General features: G+C 42.2%; 2 protein-coding genes across 8 annotated transcripts in view; both read right to left on the bottom strand.

Annotated features, from left to right (window-relative positions):
• mink1 (misshapen-like kinase 1) overlaps positions 1-15,476 on the bottom strand; it is a 43,263-nt gene extending 27,787 nt beyond the window's left edge. For 5 of the 6 annotated variants that reach the window (XM_026921700.3, XM_053230261.1, XM_026921701.3 and 2 more), the window contains exons 1-3: positions 14,599-15,476; positions 2,564-2,629; positions 778-960 (exon numbers count right to left, since the gene is read on the bottom strand). In XM_026921700.3, coding sequence (XP_026777501.1) covers positions 778-960; positions 2,564-2,629; positions 14,599-14,655 — 306 coding nt within the window. In that variant the 5' untranslated portion in view covers positions 14,656-15,476. The remainder of the gene's footprint in view (positions 1-777; positions 961-2,563; positions 2,630-14,598) is intronic. The other variant, XM_026921705.3, reaches the window with a different exon arrangement.
• A 2,557-nt stretch (positions 15,477-18,033) lies between these two features.
• The window catches only part of pld2 (phospholipase D2), a 40,904-nt gene continuing 36,750 nt past the window's right edge, over positions 18,034-22,187 (bottom strand). For both annotated transcript variants that reach the window (XM_034300573.2, XM_034300574.2), the window contains exon 25: positions 18,034-22,081. In XM_034300573.2, the coding sequence (XP_034156464.2) occupies positions 21,857-22,081 (225 nt within the window). In that variant the 3' untranslated portion in view covers positions 18,034-21,856. The remainder of the gene's footprint in view (positions 22,082-22,187) is intronic.

Here is a 22,187-nt window from a genome sequence, read left to right as displayed (position 1 = left end):
ATATCACCTCACGTGAAGACTCCTACTTGTAGTCGCCACACTGCTTTGCTTCTCATTTGCATAAAGTTAAACTCTGCTTAACTCTATTGTGTCGCTCTCGTGACCACTTCGCGGCACACGCAAGCACTCTGCGTCCTGTCGCTGTAAATCACTGATCGGATGAGTGAGTATTAGTTGCCTTGTCGCGACGGTTATGAGTATTAGCTGCCTTGCTGCGACGGTTATAAAGTTTCATGTTATCCAAGACAAGATAAGAAACGGGAAATCCAACGTGACACTCGGCATTGCTGCACGGCTTAAGAGAACCCAGCAGATTAAACTAATCAAAGCGGGGTAGGAAGAGGTGCAGAATAGGAACAAATGCTGCGTTTGGCATTACTCGGAAGTGGGATGGTACTTTCAAGCTACAAAGAGGGGACATATGTTCTCTGTTCGTCTTTTGTTAGCAAGATATCAGTAAGGATATCTGTAAGGAAGTGCTACAGTATATACAGTAAAGCAGTGCTACTTTGTTTGCTGCTGATGCTGCAGGCAGCCATTTTGAGCTGACGTCACATGCTGAACTCGGTGGTTGAAAAGACCTTCCTGACTTTCCAAGTAGGAATTCTGAGTTGAGGGGACGTTTTCTTTGGTAATTCAGTAAAAAGAGTTTTAGTTGAATGCAGCACACACCCCCTCCTGACCACTGGCCCCAAAACCTTGTAACCAAAGGTGGACCTAAATGAAGAATTCGCAGTATGTGAGCATCATCACAATGTATCTTATGCTATATCACACCCAGAGCTGGTCGTCGTGGCCGGGCGGACTCTTCTTGACGAAGGCGCCGTAGTATGTGGCGATGTTGCGGTGGTGACTGTACTTCTTCAGCATGTTGATCTCGGCCTTGATCTCCTCCTCTTCCTCCTCGGTGACGTCCATCACCTTTATAGCAGCCAGCTGTCCCGTCTTCACATGGCGCCCCTGAGGAGGAGGAGGAGGAGGAGGAGGAGGGGGGGGGGGGGGGGGGGGGTTGTGGGGATAAGAGAGAGAGTGTGTGTGTGTGTATAAAAATAGCACAGAGCAGATGTGTAGTTTATTAATAGCTGAAGAAAGTCCCATATTGGAAATTCGAGCAGGCTGACAGCGACCTCTTTCTCACCTTGGTACTCTGCATTCACACACTCCAGTAATTAACACCTCACTTTACACTACACCGGTGACACCTAACTCACCCTGTCGCTCTGCACACTCAGCACTAAACCCACATACTCAACCCAATCACAGAAGGGATGACGGTTGGGCTACTCGAACCTAAATTCCCAACGACAACACAGCCGTGATTTGGACAGGAATGAACACGGATTGATTTTAATTCACAAAACGCATACGTTCATTTATTTCCCGCATGCAATAAAATTACGTCTAAAAACGCAGAACTCTAATCCTGCATAAATACTGTAGTAAATTTTCAGCTTTTTTTCTCTCTCTTTCTTTTCTTCCGCATCTGTCCGTCCTGCGCCTCCATCCCTACAGCAGATCCTCACAATTGCAGTAATCTGATAGCAGAGATATAAACACATCCATCACACTAAAACCTGACAGCATCTCTCATTTCATCTCTGCTTTCTGTCTCAGGGCAAAAGATGATACTTAAAGCTGGAAAACACACATCTAGGGGAAAAAAAAAAGTCCTATAATAAAATTGTACACTATTGTCTCATCTCAGTTTACACCAAAGACATGTTTGGTGTCCAGATTTTTGTTCTTTAATGTTGCATTGGGGCTTTGAGGATATCAGAGCTAGCATGTTTTAGAGCACGGGTATTCAAGTTAAAATTGTAAAGGTAGAGCTAAGTAAAAATTCTTTGCTGAAAGGGTCCAGATAGTCGGCTAAAATGCCTGAATGGTGACAGCAGTCACCTTTTAATGCTTAACTGCTGCTGATTATGATTTGGTTTGTAGTGGTGCTCCATGTTGCCAGTTTTGACTCGGAACAGATGAGACATCTGTTTTGTGTTGGACGCGGAAAAAAATAAACACACACTTCTCCATCCATTTTGTCTTTAAACATTCTGTTTTCACAGTCAAATTTTTTTTCCTTTAAACAAATAAAATGAAAAGTATAATAACTCTCACCTTTCTGAAAGAATGGCTCTAGCCCTGTAGCTAGCCTCTGGAATGATGAGCTGCCTTCAGCTAAATTATTTGCATAAATGCATGTGATTGGCTTCAGAGATCTGCTACAAAAGCCAAGCTGGATAATGTTTTTTTTTTTTTTTTTTTTAATGGATTTGCTGAACTACAGGCAGTTTTTGTAAAGCGTTTATCGGCTCTTATGCTCGTAATGTGTCCGGATCCTGCTGTAGACTAAATGTGAGTTTGTCTAGCTTTATTATACATACAGCTTCACAAATACAGTGCTGCATTTGGGGACCTGGCACTCTGTCACTCCCTCCCTCCTTCACTGACTCACCCACGCATATGTTAAATAACACGACTGGAGCCATCAAACATCATGAATCCATCCTACTCTCTTTCTCTCCCTCCCCCATCCATCCCTCCCTCCCTCCTTCCCTCTTCTCACCTTGTACACCTGCCCGTAGGTACCGTTGCCCACGACCTCCACCAGCTCAAAGATTCCTGCTGGATCCTGGCACAGAGACACACACAGAGTGAGGCAAGTGTTATTAACACACACTGCAAAACACACACACACACACACACACATACACAAGTTATAAATACACTGTATCTCAGAGCTCTTTGCTGACTGACAGCCCAAGGTCAGGAAACCAATCAGCAGGAAAGTGTGTGTGTGTGTGTGTGTGTGTGTGTGTGTGTGTGTGTGTGTACGAGCTGCGCTGTGTTTCACCTTGCCAAAGTTCCCAAAGAGTGAGTGTTATGGTACCAGTCTGGCACGGTCACGCAGGAGTCGTTACGTACTCAAAGGTAACGTGTGGCTATGTGAAACGTGGCCAAACACTGGGAAATGCACTACACACGCACGCACAAACGCACGCTGCTCAGTGGGTGGACAGGGCTGCCGTTCATCACAAAAACACACACACACACACACACAGTGTCATCTTTTTCCAATAAAACGACTCTCTATTTCACTTTCTTCCTTTTTCCCCCTTCTTACTTAAACACAAACACAGCATCATCTCTCTGAGAGAAAAAATTCAAGGTTAGTACTAAAAACAGTTAGCAGCACAAACTAAAACACATTTCTAGCTGATGCAATAAGTGGACACGAGAGTGGAGTGTGAGTGTGTGTGTGTGTGTGTGTGTGTGTACACAATACACAGATGATCGTGCACAAAATGATTCGATATACAGTATATGATCACAAATATTTGAAGTTTGCCCAAGACACAGGTACCAAAAAAAGCAGAGAAGTACCAAAATATCAGAAGACCTTATTCCAGTACTAGCTAACGAATCTGCTGCTTAAGTCGTTGACACTTCAGATACAGGAAATGATGTCAGTGAAGTAAAAGGAAGTAGAATACTAGGGTTGTGCTGATATAGGACAACAATCTACGACAGAGTGTCGTGATGAAGCAGAGTTACTGTTAACTGGTGGTAAAAGTAGACTGTCCTATAAGTGGAAAGTCCAAACTCCTTTACGAAGTGTTACGAAGAAACACTTACTGACACTGGAGACTCCTTCCATACATGTTAAATAAATGTCTCCTCACAGAAAACCTCACTAGCTAGCTAATTTCATAGTGAATTTCATAGCTTATCAAGGCAGCTAGCATAACGAGGGTGTGTCAGTGCTTAGCGTAATTCAGCTAACTAGCTAGCAAGCTCGGAAATTCGTATCTTGGCGTGCTATATGCACCAAAAGTGTGCTTCTATAATTGATAGTTGATGTTTATAAATTATACAGTGGACTGTATGACTACAATTTATTATCCGAACTGAAAACTAGCTGGACTGGCCACGCCCACAAGTGACAACTGTCACATTTATAAAGCTTGTACCTCTGAATTTCCAAGAATTTTGGTGTTTGGCGTATGACGTCATATCAGAATGGCTGCTCATGGTTACGTCAACAGTTACAGATGCTAACAAAAGACCAGCTTTCGTGGAGGCATCCATGTATCTCCCGAATACTGTAGGTCAAAAATAACGTAATTCCTTAACTTCCGAATGAAGCTAGTTACAAGCTAGTGTCAAAGTTAAAAAAAAACAAAACAAAACAAAACAAAAAAAGTGTTATACTAGTATAGCTGATGACCTCAGAAAAATAGTGCATTACTAGAACACAAAAAAATCGACACGGATCTCTCGCATATGAACGACCTGACCTTTATGCTTCTATCAGCCGTGGAAGTTAGCATTTTGCCTGTTAACGCTGATTTTTGTTTAATGTTCGTTTGCTGTCGTTTAAATCTAAACAAGCGTTAGTGACTCTGTGGGGCAGTTGTTTCTACTGAATGTTAGACCTTTAAAACAGCTCACTTATTTTTCTTAACATTGACAAAAATATGAATCCCAGCTTGTCTGAGTTTACACTTTACAAAGAGATGTGAGAGTTTTAAAGAAATCTGTCGTTCATTAGCACTAATGAGGATTTTTTTTTCTACTATTGCAGCATTTCAGTACCAGTGCTTAAAGTAGTATTAGTATAGCGGTGAACAGATTAATATTGTGACAACACTAAGTGTGTGTGTGTGTGTGTGTGTGTGTGTGTGTAAAACCTGTGGGGGTGAAAGAATAGTGAACTGGAAAAAGAACAAACAGACGATGTAAAAGGAATGGGGGGAAAAAAGAGCAGAGAGAAACAAAGGAGACAGAAAGAGATTAGTTGAAAGTGATGACGGCTTGCCAGCCTCCGACTCCTGAGTGGGAAGATAGGAGGATGAGAGAGAGAGAGAGAGAGAGAGAGAGAGAGAATGGAGGTGTGGAGAAGCCGTCTGGGGAAAACGTGCCATCAAAAGCCTAAAGATCTTCAAGCAACTCTTCAATCACAGGCTGCAGAGGTGGACCGAGGTGAAGAGTCACAATCAAAACACTTAAAAAAAAAAAAAAAAAAAAAAAAAAAAAAAAAAAATCTGGCTCTGTCATTCACACCTGCAGAAATATACATCACACATATTTAAAGGACATTTCCCAGAATGCTGTTAGATATGCTGCTACTGTTAGATACGTTCCTTATCAGAAGAAAAGTTTTCAGCCGCTCTCGTCCTGTAACACTGAATCATCTTTGCCAAGTTCCTTTAAAACACCAGAAGATAAACACACAAGTGCTGAGTAAAACGGTATTGTCTGTTGCTTCAGCGTCGCTGCTCTTCCTTTTTGTGCCTTATTGGAAAGTCCAGAAGCTGCTGAGGTTTTGCTGAATCAACAAATGACAGTGGAAAAAGTAGCAAACACTGCTACTGCTCTACTATCAGGCCTGCAATACCGTGGCCTCTCGTACGAACCTCACGAGCTCAGAGTCATCAAAATGACGATCACATTTAAAAGCATGGCAGTGAATTTTAGACAAACCATGTAAAAGCTTTACTACAGCTGTGTGTGTGTCTCTCTTTATCTGTTCGTCTGTTAGTCTCTATCGGTCCAGGCATGTCTCCTTCTGTCTGACTGTGTCCACCTGTCTGTCGCTTTTTAGCTGTTTGTCTCTATCTGTCCAGGCATGTCTCCTTCTGTCTGTCTCTATCTGTCCATGTCTGTCTCTTTTTATTTGTTTCTCTCCATCTGTCCAGGCATGTCTCCTTCTTTCTGTCTCTATCTGTCCATGTCTGTCTCCTCCTGTCTGTCTCTTTTTATCTGTTTGTCCGTTTGTCTCTATCTATCCATGTCTGTCTCCTTCTGTCTGTCTGTCTCTTTTTATTTGTCTGTCTGTATCTGTCCATGTCTGTCTCTTTTTATTTGTTTCTCTCCATCTGTCTGTGTATGTCTCTTTTTACCTGTTAGCCTCTGTCTGTCTGCCTGTCTGTCTTTTTTTTATCTGTTCATCCCTATTTGTCGGTGTCTGTCTCCTTCTGTCTCTTTTTATTTGTTTCTCTCCATCTGTCCATGTATGTCTCTGTCTTTTTTTTATCTGTTCATCTCTATCTGTCCATGTTTGTCTTTTTGTCCATGTCTGTCTCTTTTTATTTGTTTCTCTCAATCTGTCTGTTTTTGTCTCTATCCCTTCCTGTCTGTGTATGTCTCCTTTAATCTGTTTCTCTCTATCTGTCTATCCGTGTGTCTGTTGCATTCTGTCTGTGTATATCTTGGTCTGTCTCTTTCTGTGTGTACGCGCGTGTGTGTGTGTGTGTGTAAGCCAAGCCCAGTATTATTTATCAGAGCCTGGTAACCTTTGATACAGAGCATGAGGACTCCCTCTCTCTGACCGCATCTTTGCGCAGAGTGATAATGCTAACAAAAGCTACCTGTTTCCTCAAATTGCTTTTCCCCACACAGACGACCACAGAGATGCCATTTTTAAAAACTGTTCACACACCTACGGAACTGTAACACACATTAGTTAATCATCTCAGCATTCAGAATCGATTAAATCCAGCAGGCCTAACTGACAGCGGCAATTTCCACATTCAGGCTACGCACTTTGGGAATTCTAATCATCCATAATGAGCTCGTTTATTGTTTTCGTCTCTCTGATGACCCAGTGCTCATCACGTTCGGGTTCTTACTGCCCGCGGGCAACGTGCTGCTTGCACAAGACCCCAGTGGGACGGAATAGAGGTTAGAATTCGGGTTGAAATGGCCCAGACAGTGTGTGCATATTGCATGTTCATGTATCTCGTAACATTTGTGCGTGTATCAGTGAGTGGGCGATTCACAGGACAACCTATTAAACAAAGAGCTCAAGTGAATCATCGCTCTTAACGGCGCTCTCTCGCTCCGTCTCTCTCTCGAGATGAATTCCACACAGCGGCCTGCAGAGTCGTGGCACGTAACTCGCTGTACCAGCTCACTACTGCTCACCACACACACACACACACACACACACACACACACACACAGGGAGAGGGAAAAATGAAGCGAATAAAAGACTGAATGCTATGTTCCCTCTGCTCTGTCAGCCTGGTTAAACAAAAAAATTGCTCCAAATAGACAGATACAATTTCATCTGTGTACCCTAACTGTAATTCCTCAAAGCCAAGAGTTGTCATGCTAAACGTTTATTTAAATTGAACAGAATTACCACACTGTCCTGAACAACAAATCACTCTGGCATAAAAAAAATTACACTGTATATAAACAGACTTGTTAAGCCCGATAATGATAATAATGCATAGTCCTACTTGCTGGGGATGGGGGGCAGTAAACAGAAAAAAAAAAAAAACATTTACGTTTTCAATATGGTCTTTTCACAAATAGCTTGTCTGACATCGCTTTGAAAAACTGTGAAACGCTTCCACACAGCTGACATGCTGACTGTTGATCTGCTGCATAAACTCTTCGAACGTGTGGTGTCCCTAATACATATAGCTAACTGATGTTCACTATATACACTTGTCTGGTGCTACCTAAACTGAACATGCATTAATGGATTTTATTTCTCATTAATGGGTTCAAAACATTCTCAGCTAGGACGCCACATCAGGGCATTTTGGGCTTGGGGTGACCGATGATAGTGTCCTACTATGTATCGATGGCTGACAGTGACGGCTATCAAGTTGGATGTCTGGCCACGCCCCTTTCTTTTCCCTCCTCAGCATTGCTGCAGCCTACACCCCTCCAAAGCCATAGACAATACGATCATCAGTCGGTGATAGTTAGGGGGCGTGACAGAATGCTGGCATACTACACACTATCTCACAAGCCTAGTGCATTTTTCAAGTGGGATAATACAGACCAGATGAAAGAAAAGGGGCAGGGCTTTCCAGGAGTGTCAGTTAAATATCAGAGAGTTTAAAAACACGTACGCGATTGTCACGCGTTCCAGAGTTTTATGTCGATTGGCTCATGTGCCATTCTCTTTTGGGGGTTAGGGGAAGAGACGACTGCTGTTGTGGCATATTGGTGAGTGATAACTATTTTATTTATTTATTTATAAAGTTTATTATATTACATAACATTATTATTAAAGCACTAAGTAAGATACTTTAGTAGTTACGATTAAAAATGAATAATTATCTTTTGGGTGAACAGGACAAGATATATACTGTTTATTGAGCTTCCATTTTAGTTGAATGTTCGGAGCACAAATACAAACTCTCGGTCTTCAGAACCATTAAAATAACGATATTTATCAATAATTGACTAATTTTCCACACTTGTTTATTGTCCCAGGTAAGGCTGGACGATATGATGATAATCGATGAGAACACTGAAATTGTGACAAATGGTCACAACACACTTTTCTGAAATATGGTGTTATTTTATTAATTTGTATTTTTATATTTTTAACAACAAACTAACTAGTGGCTTGTAAGTGGCTGATCTGACTTAGAAATTTTGCACTTTAAAATGGTAAAATGTTCATTTTTTAATTAAGTTTTATAAAATGTAACACTATTGTTTTGCAGGCAGTTTGTTGGCAAACCTATACATCATGATGCATATCGTATATCAGAGAACTGTCTTTGAAAATCATATGATATGATATTTTTGTCATATCGTCCAGGTTTCATTTTATTTATCGGTCGACGTGCTTTCATCCAAAAGGACTTACACAATTAGAGCAGCTGAGGCTCAAGGGTCCAAGAGTGACCTTCTGTTAGTCCTGGGACTTGAACTCACAATCTTCCAGTCACTAGAGCTAGAAGTTTAACAGCTAAGCTGCTGCTGCTCCACTCCAGTTCTCACTGATAGTAACCATGGAGTCGGGGTCAAAGCATGGCGGTGGTTTTCCAAAGACTTCCAGCACTTTCAGTTTACATATAAATTCCTAGCATCAGCCAGAAAAACAAAGTTTCCATTGTTGACGAGCAAAACAAACTGCTGAAGGCTCTTTATGTCAGTCTCAGTAGCACTGTGCTTTCAGGTCATGTGTTCGTCAAGGATCAGATGATCTCAGGCTCTCAGATATTCTTACAAAGTTTTCTGTCATTATATGAGGAAAACATCAAGCGGTTTGTATGAACTTCAAGAAGATTCATTCATCACCTACGATGGCTGATCAGTTCTACTAAATTGTGACTACGACACTGAAATAAAGACTGAAAAGTTATGCCACACTTTCCTTTAATGGACCCACATCTAACTCACACTGAGGTTTAAGTCACAGTAGGCAAGATTGTATTTCTGATAACTGAGCAAACATCAGGGTTCACTTCTTTCTTTGCTTCTGTGGATTACTGAGTTACTGGATTGTTGTCGAGTTTTGACAGGATCCTGAATTTGTCCTTTCTTCTTAGTCCGTAAGTTAAAACCTGAAGTGTTAGAATCAATACATGTCCACTATCTATACAACACTAAATATATAGTGTGACTGCTACATCATTCGTGTAACTGCTCTTGCTAGTCCTCGAATTAATTAAATTTGTGCTCTTGTCTAAGGGAAAATGTTTGAACAAGAAGCTAAAGGTGAGCACAGTAAGCCTCTGCTATACAGTTATGTCTATGGATAGATCTTTTTAAATTAGTGTTAGCATGAGGATGTGAGATATTATTTCATTGCCATCCATAGCATAACACTAGAGCTAAATGTTTTTATGGGTCTATTCAAAATGGAGAATGAACTATACCTGCTTAAACAAATCATGCACACGATTTCTTTAAACATGCAAAAATGAAAGGCAGAAAAATTGCATACTTGAAATATCAAATTAATGATTTCTATTGACTGCCAGTTAATAAACTAAATACACAATATAGCCAAGTATGTGCACCCCTGACTATCACACACATATGTGGGCCTTCTTCAAACTGTTGCCACAAAGGTGGAAGCACACAATTGTATAGAATGTCTGTAGCATTACAATTTCCTTTCACTGGAACTAAGAGGTTCAAACCTGTTCCTGCATGACAATGCTCCTGTGCACAAATCAAGCTCCATGAAGACATGGTTTGCCAAGGTTGGAGTGGAAGACCTCAAACAAGAAGAAGAAGCCTTTATTTGTCACATATACATTACAGCACAGTGAAATTCTTTCTTCACATATCCCAGCTTGTTAGGAAGCTAGGGTCAGAGCGCAGCCATGATAAGGCTCCCCCGGAGCAGAGAAGGTTAAGGGCCTTGCTCAGGGGCCCAACAGTGGCAGCTTGTCAGTGCTGGGGCTTGAAACCCCAAGTTTCTGATCAGTAACCCAGTGCTTTAACCGTCTCACCCAACATCAGTGTCTGACCTCAATAATGCTCTTTTTTTCTGGATGGACACAAATCCCCACAGCCATGCTCCAAAATCTAGTGGAAAGCCTTCCCAGAAGAGTGGAGCTTATTATAACAGCAAAGCAGGAATAAATCTGGAATGGTCAGGGGTACACAAACTTTTGACTATTTGTCTCACTACTTTACTAAGCGCATAACACATATAATTTCCCTTTTAATGAGTTGCAATGAAATGACACAAAATGACACAAAATGCACTTTAGGCAAACCAATAGATAAACGTACTTTAAATCCAAACACATTTCTGGTTGTTCATGATAAGCGTCAATGATTATATCGTTATCCAATCCAGATCGGAAGCAGCTGTATCATAGAAATGATTTTAAGTATCCTGATATGATAGCGTTATCATATTACTCAACACCTACCACACAGATCTGTGGGAAATTGTGGTTTTGCACCAGAATTAGTCAATGTGGCATCTGTTTTCAAAATGGAAATGACAAACTTGCATATCCAGAGAAAGTTTCCTCAAACGTGATCAGAAACCAGGCAGGTTTTCAGCTTGAATTAAAATGCCTGTTTTCCCAATCAGCTGGCTAGTTTGGTGTTTTTGTTGTTGTTGTTTTCAGTTCAAGACCAAAGATCAAATCAGGGAAGACCAAAGGCCAAGACCTAGACAAACCTGAAGACAAATACCAAATACAACCAAGTTAAAGATTAGGTTAGCGCTGTTCTTGAGGCTAAACAAGTCACAGTGTACTGAAATGTACATATCAGAATCGTCTCTCCGTCGGTGCATTAGTGTGCGTCCTATAAGTGCACTATCAATGTGTACTGAAATGAATGAATTACTTATCTCTCAATCTAGTTTCCAAAGAATGCATTATACTTCCTGAAATGTATGTATTATCCTGTCTGTGGATATATTGGGTCTGAAAGCTGTTAAAGCAAGAAAGAACAAAAAGGTCCGTTTGTGAGGCTTTGGGGCCACTCAAAAACTATCATTTTAGGATTTGGGCCAAAATACCACAATAAGAGGCCTACTGTGTACTAGCTGGATTTTCAAGGGAATTCCCTGTGTATAACAACAGAGCTTAAGGTAATATGATTACACTAAATGTACGTATTCAGTGGCACCACTCCTTCTGCTGTAAGCCTATCCCTCGTTCAGAGAACAGCTGTGCGTGTGTGTGTGTGGGTCATTCTATCCTGGGAGAAACAGAAGGAAAAAGAAGGGAGCAAACAGAAATTTACAAACAGACAGACAGATGTATATAGATAACATAAGGGTTGCAGGGCTGCACTGCTCTCATTTATTTTGCATTTTTTTGATATGATACTGATATCACTGCTCTGAATATCTGATGCTGATCCAATACTGACGTCCTCACAGTAACCGAGTCGAGCCTCTGCAACAGCTTCCACTATCAGACTGGTGCATCCCTAATAGACAAAAATAATTTATACATACACACACACACACACACACACACACACACACACTCATGGCCCAAACACAAGCAGATGGACGATCAGCCAGTCAGTCAGTTAAATAGGTCACGCATTTCAGTTACAGCCATGGTGCACTCATCAGGAAAAAATTACAACCAGTCAGCCTCCATGAACACTTTGTCCAGACACACACACACTCACACACCATCAAACTACAGCGTGTGACATTAAACAGCATGCTCACAGTAAACACAAGGAAGAGAAGCCCTTCTGTTTGTGCTCATACAGATCATACTCAGCTGACGGGTGGAGCTTTTTGGAAGCTGAAACGCTCGATGACGCTGCAGCAGGATCTAAATGATGCTATAATGGATCAGCTGTGGACCATTCTGCTAAACTGAACTGGCCTAACACTGAGCCAATGGATTGAGACCTAGGTCCTTAACATGGTCACACAAAGCCTCTATAACTACTGACAAGTGTGTAGGGATGATCAAAGCAAAGCACAAGTGCACTGGGGAAGATAATAAAGCACAAGTGCACAGGGCTGATCATAATGAAGCACAAGTGCACAAGGCTGATGATAGCAAAGCACAAGTGCACAGGGCTGTTCATAGTGAAGCACAAGTGCACAGGGCTGATCATAATGAAGCGCAAGTGCACAGGGCTGTTCATAATGAAGCGCAAGTGCACATGGCTGTTCATAATGAAGCGCGAGTGCACAGGGCTGTTCATAATGAAGCGCGAGTGCACAGGGCTGTTCATAATGAAGCGCGAGTGCACAGGGCTGATCATAATGAAGCGCGAGTGCACAGGGCTGTTCATAATGAAGCGCAAGTGCACAGGGCTGTTCATAATGAAGCGCGAGTGCACAGGGCTGATCATAGTAAAGCACAAGTGCACAGGGCTGATCATAGTAAAGCACAAGTGCACAGGGCTGATCATAATGAAGCGCAAGTGCACAGGGCTGATCATAATGAAGCGCAAGTGCACAGGGCTGTTCATAGTGAAGCGCAAGTGCACAGGGCTGTTCATAGTGAAGCGCAAGTACACATGGCTGATCATAATGAAGCGCAAGTGCACATGGCTGTTCATAATGAAGCGCAAGTGCACAGGGCTGTTCATAATGAAGCGCAAGTGCACAGGGCTGTTCATAATGAAGCGCAAGTGCACAGGGCTGTTCATAATGAAGCGCAAGTGCACAGGGCTGTTCATAATGAAGCGCAAGTGCACATGGCTGTTCATAATGAAGCGCAAGTGCACATGGCTGTTCATAATGAAGCGCGAGTGCACAGGGCTGTTCATAATGAAGCGCGAGTGCACAGGGCTGATCATAATGAAGCGCGAGTGCACAGGGCTGTTCATAAGGAAGCGCGAGTGCACAGGGCTGTTCATAATGAAGCGCGAGTGCACAGGGCTGATCATAGTAAAGCACAAGTGCACAGGGCTGATCATAATGAAGCACAAGTGCACAGGGCTGTTCATAATGAAGCGCGAGTGCACAGGGCTGATCATAATGAAGCGCGAGTGCACAGGGCTGTTCATAAGGAAGCACAAGTGCACAGGGCTGATCATAGTAAAGCACAAGTGCACAGGGCTGATCATAATGAAGCACAAGTGCACAGGGCTGATCATAATGAAGCACAAGTGCACAGGGCTGATCATAATGAATCACAAGTGCACAGGGCTGTTCATAATGAATCACAAGTGCACAGGGCTGTTCATAATGAATCGCAAGTGCACAGGGCTGTTCATAATGAAGCGCAAGTGCACAGGGCTGTTCATAATGAAGCACAAGTGCACAGGGCTGATCATAATGAAGCGCGAGTGCACAGGGCTGTTCATAATGAAGCGCGAGTGCACATGGCTGTTCATAATGAAGCGTAAGTGCACAGGGCTGTTCATAATGAAGCGCGAGTGCACAGGGCTGATCATAATGAAGCGCGAGTGCACAGGGCTGTTCATAAGGAAGCACAAGTGCACAGGGCTTATCATAGTAAAGCACAAGTGCACAGGGCTGATCATAATGAAGCACAAGTGCACAGGGCTGATCATAATGAAGCACAAGTGCACAGGGCTGATCATAATGAATCACAAGTGCACAGGGCTGTTCATAATGAATCACAAGTGCACAGGGCTGTTCATAATGAATCACAAGTGCACAGGGCTGTTCATAATGAAGCGCAAGTGCACAGGGCTGTTCATAATGAAGCACAAGTGCACAGGGCTGATCATAATGAAGCGCGAGTGCACAGGGCTGTTCATAATGAAGCACAAGTGCACAGGGCTGATCATAATGAAGCGCGAGTGCACAGGGCTGTTCATAATGAAGTGCGAGTGCACACGGCTGTTCATAATGAAGCGCAAGTGCACATGGCTGTTCATAATGAAGCGCAAGTGCACAGGGCTGTTCATAAGGAAGCGCAAGTGCACAGGGCTGTTCATAAGGAAGCGCAAGTGCACATGGCTGATCATAAGGAAGCACAAGTGCACAGGGCTGATGATAGCAAAGCACAAGTGCACAGGGCTGATGATAGCAAAGCACAAGTGCACAGGGCTGATCATAATGAAGCAAGTGCATAATATAAAGAGCCATAGAAGCTCATAACAAAGCACAAAGTGCACAAATGTGCAAGTGCACAGGCCCAGTCATACCAAAACATGGGCACAGGCCTGATCATGGCCAAAAACAAGACAAACCTCACCAGCAGGACAAAGATACAGATCAAGCAGAGCAAACAGGTTTCATTATGGAGGCAGGAAAACAGCACAACCTAAAGCTGTATGTCGTGTCAGTGCCTCAGTGTGTGTGTGTGTGTGTGTGTGTGTGTCTTAATCCGGGGATTACACTGTAATGTGGACATCATCATCATTGTTGTTGTTGTTATTATTATTACTACAGATATTAATTCAACCAGCGTCTCTCACCCTCAGAGCTGCCAGGTCGATCTCATCCAGACTCCGTGTAGGTGCGTTTTCCGACATTTTTCTCAGTTTTGTTAGATAAACCGTGTTTTATGTCCAAACCGTGAAAAAAAAAACGCCTCAGAAAAACTTCTCAGGTCCCATTAGAGTCTGCGGCTCCTAATGTGACAGGCTCGACGACGTAATGCTAGCAAAGTGAGGAAACTGGGCGTTAATTCTTGTGGAATATGAGTGAAAAGGACATGTGTGCTAGCGAATTTGTGAAAAAGAAGCGTTGTTTCTACAGGCCCGCTGCCACAAGGCTGGCGTGTTAACGCGCTAAGGAGCTGAAAACGTTAGCACTGTGGCTAAGTCCTCAGACTGCGTCGCAGCGCGCCTGGAGCTCGAGGCGCCTCTCGGGTCGAGTCACAGCTCCGGTATTACCGACTCTATCGCTCAGAATTCGCAAACCGAGCTCCCGTTTGTCGGTCATGTTGCCCCACGGATTATAAAAACGCCAGTTTTTTTTCTTTTTTTTTAACCACAAAGTGTCCCCGGTTCTGAAAATCCACTCCTGACGTCCACGAAAGAAGTTAGAGTCGCAGGCTAGCTGAGCTAATAAACATCAGGGCAGTCCGCATCGGCGTCGTCAAATCCGCCGTTTAACGCTACAGCGTCTCGCGCACCGGAAAACAAACAAAAAAAAACCACCACCACCATAAGCTTTCTAATCACATTACGAGCTCGTCGCGGTGTCTCACGCTGTCTCGTAGCTCGTACAAGCGGCTTAACAACGTCGGAAACGTCGCCGAAAAGCAGCAGCACTGAGTGTTTATGATGTGGAATAATCCGGCCCGCCTCGCAAAACTTTCGCTCCTTCCGTCAGGCGGTGAGAGAGAGAGAGAGAGAGAGAGAGAGAGAGAGAGAGAGAGAGAGAGAGCGCACGGCGGCGCACGCGCGCCCCAGGGCTGGGAGTCGATCCCAAAAGGAGTCGATTCTCCGATTCCAGACTTTGGAACAATCGACTCCGAAGCTTTGCAAAGGTACTTATAGAATTTACAGCAACAAACATGCAATCATATTGAGGGTTGCTTAAGTCTAGGGACTCCTGACCATCAAACTGTTTGAAGCACATGTTCGTGTGCTGTAGCATTACTGTTTCCCTTCAGTGGAAATCTCCATCCATCTTCTGTATCGCTTATCCTACACAGGGTGATGGGGGTCTGGAGCCTATCTCAGGAGACTCAGTGCACATGAGACACCCTGGATGGGGTGTCAACCCATTGCAGGGAACAATCACAAACACACATACACAATTTAGAGATGCCAGTGCATGTGTTTGGACTAGGGGAGGAAACCGGAGTACCCAGAGGAAACCCCCCAAAGCACTGGGAGAACATGCAAACTACATGCACACAGGGCGGAGGCAGGAATCAAGCTCCCAACCCTGGAGGTGCAAGGCAAAAGTGATACCCACTAACGCACCGTGGACACCCCAAACCTAGAACTAAAGGGCCCAAATATGTTCTCGAAATCATTCACCAAGTTTGAGTGGAAGAACTCGAGTGTCCTGCACAGAGCCCTGACCTCAACCCCACTGAACACCTTTGGAAAGAACTGGAACGCTGACTTCCTCAACATCCCAACATCAGCGCCTGACCTCACTAATGCTCTTGTAGCTGAATGATCACAAATCCCCACAGCCACGCTCCAAACTCTAGTGGAAAGCCTTCCCAGAAGAGCGGAGCTTATTATAACAGTAAAGGAGGACTAAATCTGGAATGGGATGTTCAGCAAGCACACATGAGTGTGATGGTCAGGTGTCCACATACTTTTGGCCATATAGTGTATGATGTTGTTGGATGTTCATTATAAATATCAAATAGCAGCAAGTTAAGATCTACTGTCATTTAAAGTGTTCATCATAATGATGTGCTTTTAATTAATATGAACACTTTGGGTTTTTTACGTACGGCACTGTTCGATCCTGAACCCAGGACAGAGTCAGTGCAGAGTTTTGCATGGTATCTCCGTGTCCGAAATTGTTTTTTCTCTGGGTCTTTCAAAGGTCTAACAAAAAACCAGTAGGTGCATTTGGCCCTAGGTGCGAACGTGTGTGATACCCTGAGATCGATGTACCGTTCAGGGTTTTATTCCTGACTTGAGCCCAGCGTTCCCATGATATTGCTCCGTATCCCAGTAATCAGGATAAAGCGGTTACTGAGGATGGATCCATGAGTTTGTTTTACTCCATCCACATCCCTGCCTTGGGATTTAGTTTTTCAGACTGAGAATCAAGAAAATGATTGTGAGGAATCGAGTCTCAGAATTGAGAAAATGACTGCGAGAAATTGACTCTTAGAATCAGGAAAATTGCTGTGTGGAATCAATTCCTAGAATCTACATCGTTATTTCGAGGAATCGATTCTTAGAATCTTCTTCAGTGATCACGCACAGCTGAAGCTGGACTCGGAGTCGACTCCAAGATTTCTGGAATCGAATGGATCTTGGGCTCGCGCGCGCACCCTGGGTCGTGCGCGAGGAGGGGAAAAAAGAAAGAAAAAAAACAGGAAAAATCACAAACTCTCACCCTTCATTTCCAGGGCATGTTACGACAAGAAATGTTTGTTGCTTTAAAAAAAAAAAAAAAAAAAAAAAAAAAAAAAAAACATGTAAATGAATTTTTAAATGAGTAAGATTCCACTACATGTAATCATGTACAGTAGATGAAATATCTGAGAAGCTAGATGGAACAGAGCTGAATCCTAAACAACCCCCTGCTCCCTGTATTAAGCCACAAACAGACTTTGCAGTGCACTATAGACAAAAATCATTGTTGTATCAGGTATAAATACAGGAAAACAAACAACAACAACAATAATAATAATAATAATTTATTATTCCCAACATATTTCATTAGTGAATGCATTAGAATAATCAATTTTTTAAAAAACAGTTGACAAAAGATTAAAGGTGCAGTTTGAAGTTTTTCAGAAAGGTCTCTTGACCCATAATAATCATATAATGATGAAGATATTTTCAAAATATATGATTCCTAACCTTGCCATGTAAGTGAGATCACTAGTTTCTTAATTTCAGGCTTCTGTTTACATTTTTCTGGCCCAGAAATGATCTCTACTCTTTCTCTTTAAAAGGCCACTCAGAAGGTATATGTAATTTCAACAGTAGAGAGGGGGTTAATCGGGGGTTAATGTTTGTCACTGTCGGAGTAATTCGCTTACAGGCAGTAGAGAGCTCTAAAAATGACAAACTCCTCCGTTAAAACTTTAAAACCAACCTGATGATCTTCATGAGGCTCAAAGTTTATTTCTAATTCTGAATCCTAACAGCGTGCGTAATTTGTGGCATTGAGAAAGCCGGGAAATGATGTCTGCATGCTGAGACTTATTAATCCTGGTTCAAAAACAGAAAACGAGAAGAAACGAGACAGACTTTAGGAAAGGTTGATGTTATTTTATTTTGAACATTTTGCTGGGCTAGCAGCAGCTGGTCAGTCAGGCAGTCTGTTAGCTAGCGAGCTTGCCACAAAAAAAAAAAAAAAAAATCAGCACATACAAATATCACGTCAGTACTGTATTCTGTATCAGTGAGGTGCAAAGAATGAGTGAGAACCCTACATTACAATCTGCAGAGGGTTCTAATTAGGGTTCTGCTAAAATATCTACCATTTAGGAAAAAAGTTAGAGCACAGTATACAAAAATATACCACCATAAAAGTTCATTAAAAAAAATCAGATAGTGATTTTCAGGTACAGTATACAGGTATTGCACTAACCATCTATATTTAAAAGTGACAGACGAAACTCCTACGCTGACGAAATGATAATCACTAAGCACAACAGATGATTATATATATATATATATATATATATATATATATATATATATATATATATATATAAAACAAAAGTCAGTAACACAAAATAAACATTGTCTAATGTAGCTGGAATGTAGCAAAGAAAATCTTTAACCGAAACTACTGTTATAAATGGAATGAAAAAATGGAAAGTCAGAAATAACTGAATATGATTTACCATAACTGTATGCAGTTTCCATGGTGACCTACTGTTTTGATGTATTATTTAGTACAGTATTATGCATATTCCATGGGTGGTCTATTTAACATGGTAGCATAGGTTTTCTGTATGTGGTCTACTCTTTAGTTTAGTAGCACCTACATTATTTCTGTCAAATACTAGACCACCAACAACTGAGTATTAGTAGTATGGAATAGTATTACATAGTATCTAGAAGGAGTGTTACACAACGATACAATCCGGACCTGTATCTGTATCTAGTTAGTGCTCCAAATATCCATATCCAGATTCATACTCGGAGTGGGCGTGGCTTAAACCAGACATTTTTACCCCTGGAAACAACCCAGATGTAGAAATGCCAGCCAGGATCAGTAAGGTGGCTCTGACAGTTCCTCAACCTCAGCTACATCACTCGAGTTCATACTTGGTCTCAATTAGAGATGTGCAATGCAGATGCTCTTGCAGTTATTATTTTTGTTTGTACCCGCCTGCGAGGTTTTCTAACGAATTTAGTTGGTTCTGTTTCCCAAAATATAAACAAACTAGTAGCCTAAATGAAACCGTTGCGACTAGGCTTGGCACGATGCCAAGGTAAAGCAGGATGATTTAAATGTAGGTTGGAAAACGTAGTGTCCACAGATTTAAGCTCGACAAAATATATCACGTTGCATCTCCGAATTTGTGTAGTCCTGTATGAACCTTAATAGGCTATGTTGTCTGTGCTAAAGCCATGGACTAAAGCCAAAATGCAAACAGGGCTTAAATTAAGAAATTCATATTTATATCTGCATTTGTAGCCATTTAGAATACACTGTTCGTTCTGAATAATATACACAATATGGCCAAAAGTTTGTGGACACCTGACACTCAATATGTGATTTTTGATCCTCTCATTCCACATGTAGTCCCTCTTTGCTGTCGTAATGACCCCCACTCTTCTGGGAAGGCTTTCAACTAGATATTGGAGTGTAGCTATGGGGTTTTGTGCTCATTCAGTCACAAGAACATTAGTCGGAGCAGTCGGAGTTCCAGTTCATCCCAAAGGTGTTCATTGGGGTTGAGGTCAGGGTTCTGTGCAGGCCACTTGAGTTCTTCCACTCCAACTTTGGCAAACCATGTCCACATGGAGCTCTGTTTGTGCCCACGGGCATTATCATACTGGAATAGGTTTGGGTCTCAGGTGCCGTGAAGGAAAATCTAACACTATATCATACAAAGACATCCTATACAATTCCATTTTTGTGGCAACAGTTTGGGGAAGAACCACATATGGGTGTGACAGTCTGGTGTCCACAAACTTTTGGCCATATAGTGTATTTGTATATTCAGGTACATCAGTACTATATAGTAAGGTAGTAGCTGTTGTCCTGAGTGCTCTAGTGTTTGCCATCCAGTAGTCATTACAGTCTAGTAGTATGTGCTTTCTATGGGTGGTCCACTATATGACACACTATTTAGCACATTAGTATGTAGTTTCTCAAGGGTGGTCTACAATTTTACTTCAACAGTATGTTTTTTTCCCCACTGTGTAGTCTGCTTTCGACATACTGTTTAGTATAGTGGTAGTAGTATTGTTTCAGACATAACAAGCGTCTTTGTGCAAGAAAACCAAACAAAAAAAAGTTTTAAAGGGATATTCTGGTGTTGTTTATCATCCTAATCTCGAGATTATATATATATATATATATATATATATATATATATATATATATATATATATATATATATATATATACACACCTCATCTGTAGTGTATGTGTCATAACCACCAACATAACCACCAAAAAGACTTTCAAGATGTTTCCCTGTTCTAAGAATAAAATCGATTAACCTTTTTACTCCAATTTAAAGCCTAAGGGCAGTTCGGAAAGAAAATATACGTTTAATGAATTCTACAGTCAGTTAGTTGTACATGAAGCTGCAAAATTCATTCTTTCAGAGCTGGGATTATGTTTTAATAAGGAAGAATTTGGGGCTGCGCATCAGTTGTCTGAACGTTCGGAAATGTGTAAGTATTAAACTTCGGACTTTCTCGCCTCACCTTTACTGTATGAGTGTAAAGGCAGCAGTTTTTAATTCATGTCATATAGTCGCACATTTTTTAATATTCATTAACAGAATTCAACTACTGCCCCGTTATTAGCGGGTTTCAGGTTTGTTGCTCTTTTCTCAGTGCAGGGAAATGTTTCAAAATCCTTGTCCGTGGTAATCACTCACAGATCAAGCAGTGGATAGACATTAGGTTGACAGATGATGGATATTCCTTTAAGTGAGTGTCAAGTACAGCATTACATAAGCAGTTTGAACGTGTGATTAAATGAAGCGGCCCTGGCCAGGTTGTATACGCATTCATTTCTCTCAGCGCTTCTTTTTTTTTTTTCCTGCAAACAATCATCAAGTTTGAGAACAACTGTATTACATAACCATAATTCCCAGGGAGAGGGATATTATTGGAGAGCTCAGGCATAGTTTCATTTCCCCTGCGCACCCCTCTATCATCCCATAAAAGGGCAATCCCTCCATCCCTTTCTCTCCTCAATCACCATTTTAAAACCATTTAAAACTGATTCCCTTCTTGCTGCATCCCTTTGCTATTTATCTACACTTCCTCTCTCGTTTCCGCTCTTCCATCTCTCTCTCTCTCTCTCTCTCTTTCTCTCTCTCTGTCAGCTCTTCTTTACCTGTCACCATAACAACCACAAATGTTCGCTCAGATTTGCTGGCGCCGCACCGAGAGGTGTAGCACCAGAGAGAGAGAGAGAGAGAGAGAGAGAGAGAGAGAGAGAGTGAGAGACAAAAAAATGAAGAGATATAGGAAAAGAGGTTGAGAAAGTGGTGCAGTCCGCCTACACGCTGCTGCAACACAAAATGTACATTCTGTCCTGATCATTTCATCCATAAACACTCCTCACACACACCCCGCCATTTTACAAATCTACAGCAGCCCAGCTCTCTCCAGCTTCCACCGAGCCATTTTGAAAGAAATCCTCTGCAGGAGAGCGCACACTTCCTCTTGCTCCTGCAGAGAGACATGAGTCAGTACACTTCAGTTTGGTTTGGGGAATCACTTTCCAACCACCACACCAGATCCTTCATCACATCACCACAGACAGGAAACACTTTGGTCCACTATCTCATCAAAACATGACTACAGGGCAAACATTAGTGTCCAGATTAGTGATTTGTTTTTTTTTTTTGTTTGTATTTTGCAATCCACTACACCACTATGTCCACACGTCTAGAGGAACCATCCTCTCTTTGCTGCCGGCTGGAGGAAGCAGGTTCTCCTCGCACAGGAAGTGCAGGGGGAAGTGGACGAGGATGCCGCGGATGGCGCGCAGCTCCTCAGCAGCCTTCTCCGGGTCGCTCTGGGCCAAAGCGACCGTGCTGACGTGTTCCTGCAGCTCTCGCAGGTTACGGATCGAGTCTGACGGAAGGCACCGGAAAACCTACGGAGGAAGAGGAGGAAGGAGTTGTATTATAGTGTCCAAAAGTCTACAAACCCTCTAACAAATTTTCCCCCATTTTCCCCCGCTAGCATGTTTACGTCGTTTT

Source organism: Pangasianodon hypophthalmus, chromosome 27 (assembly GCF_027358585.1).
Source record: "Pangasianodon hypophthalmus isolate fPanHyp1 chromosome 27, fPanHyp1.pri, whole genome shotgun sequence".
NCBI lineage: Eukaryota > Metazoa > Chordata > Actinopteri > Siluriformes > Pangasiidae > Pangasianodon > Pangasianodon hypophthalmus.
This window is presented reverse-complemented; position numbering and strand designations above follow the sequence as displayed.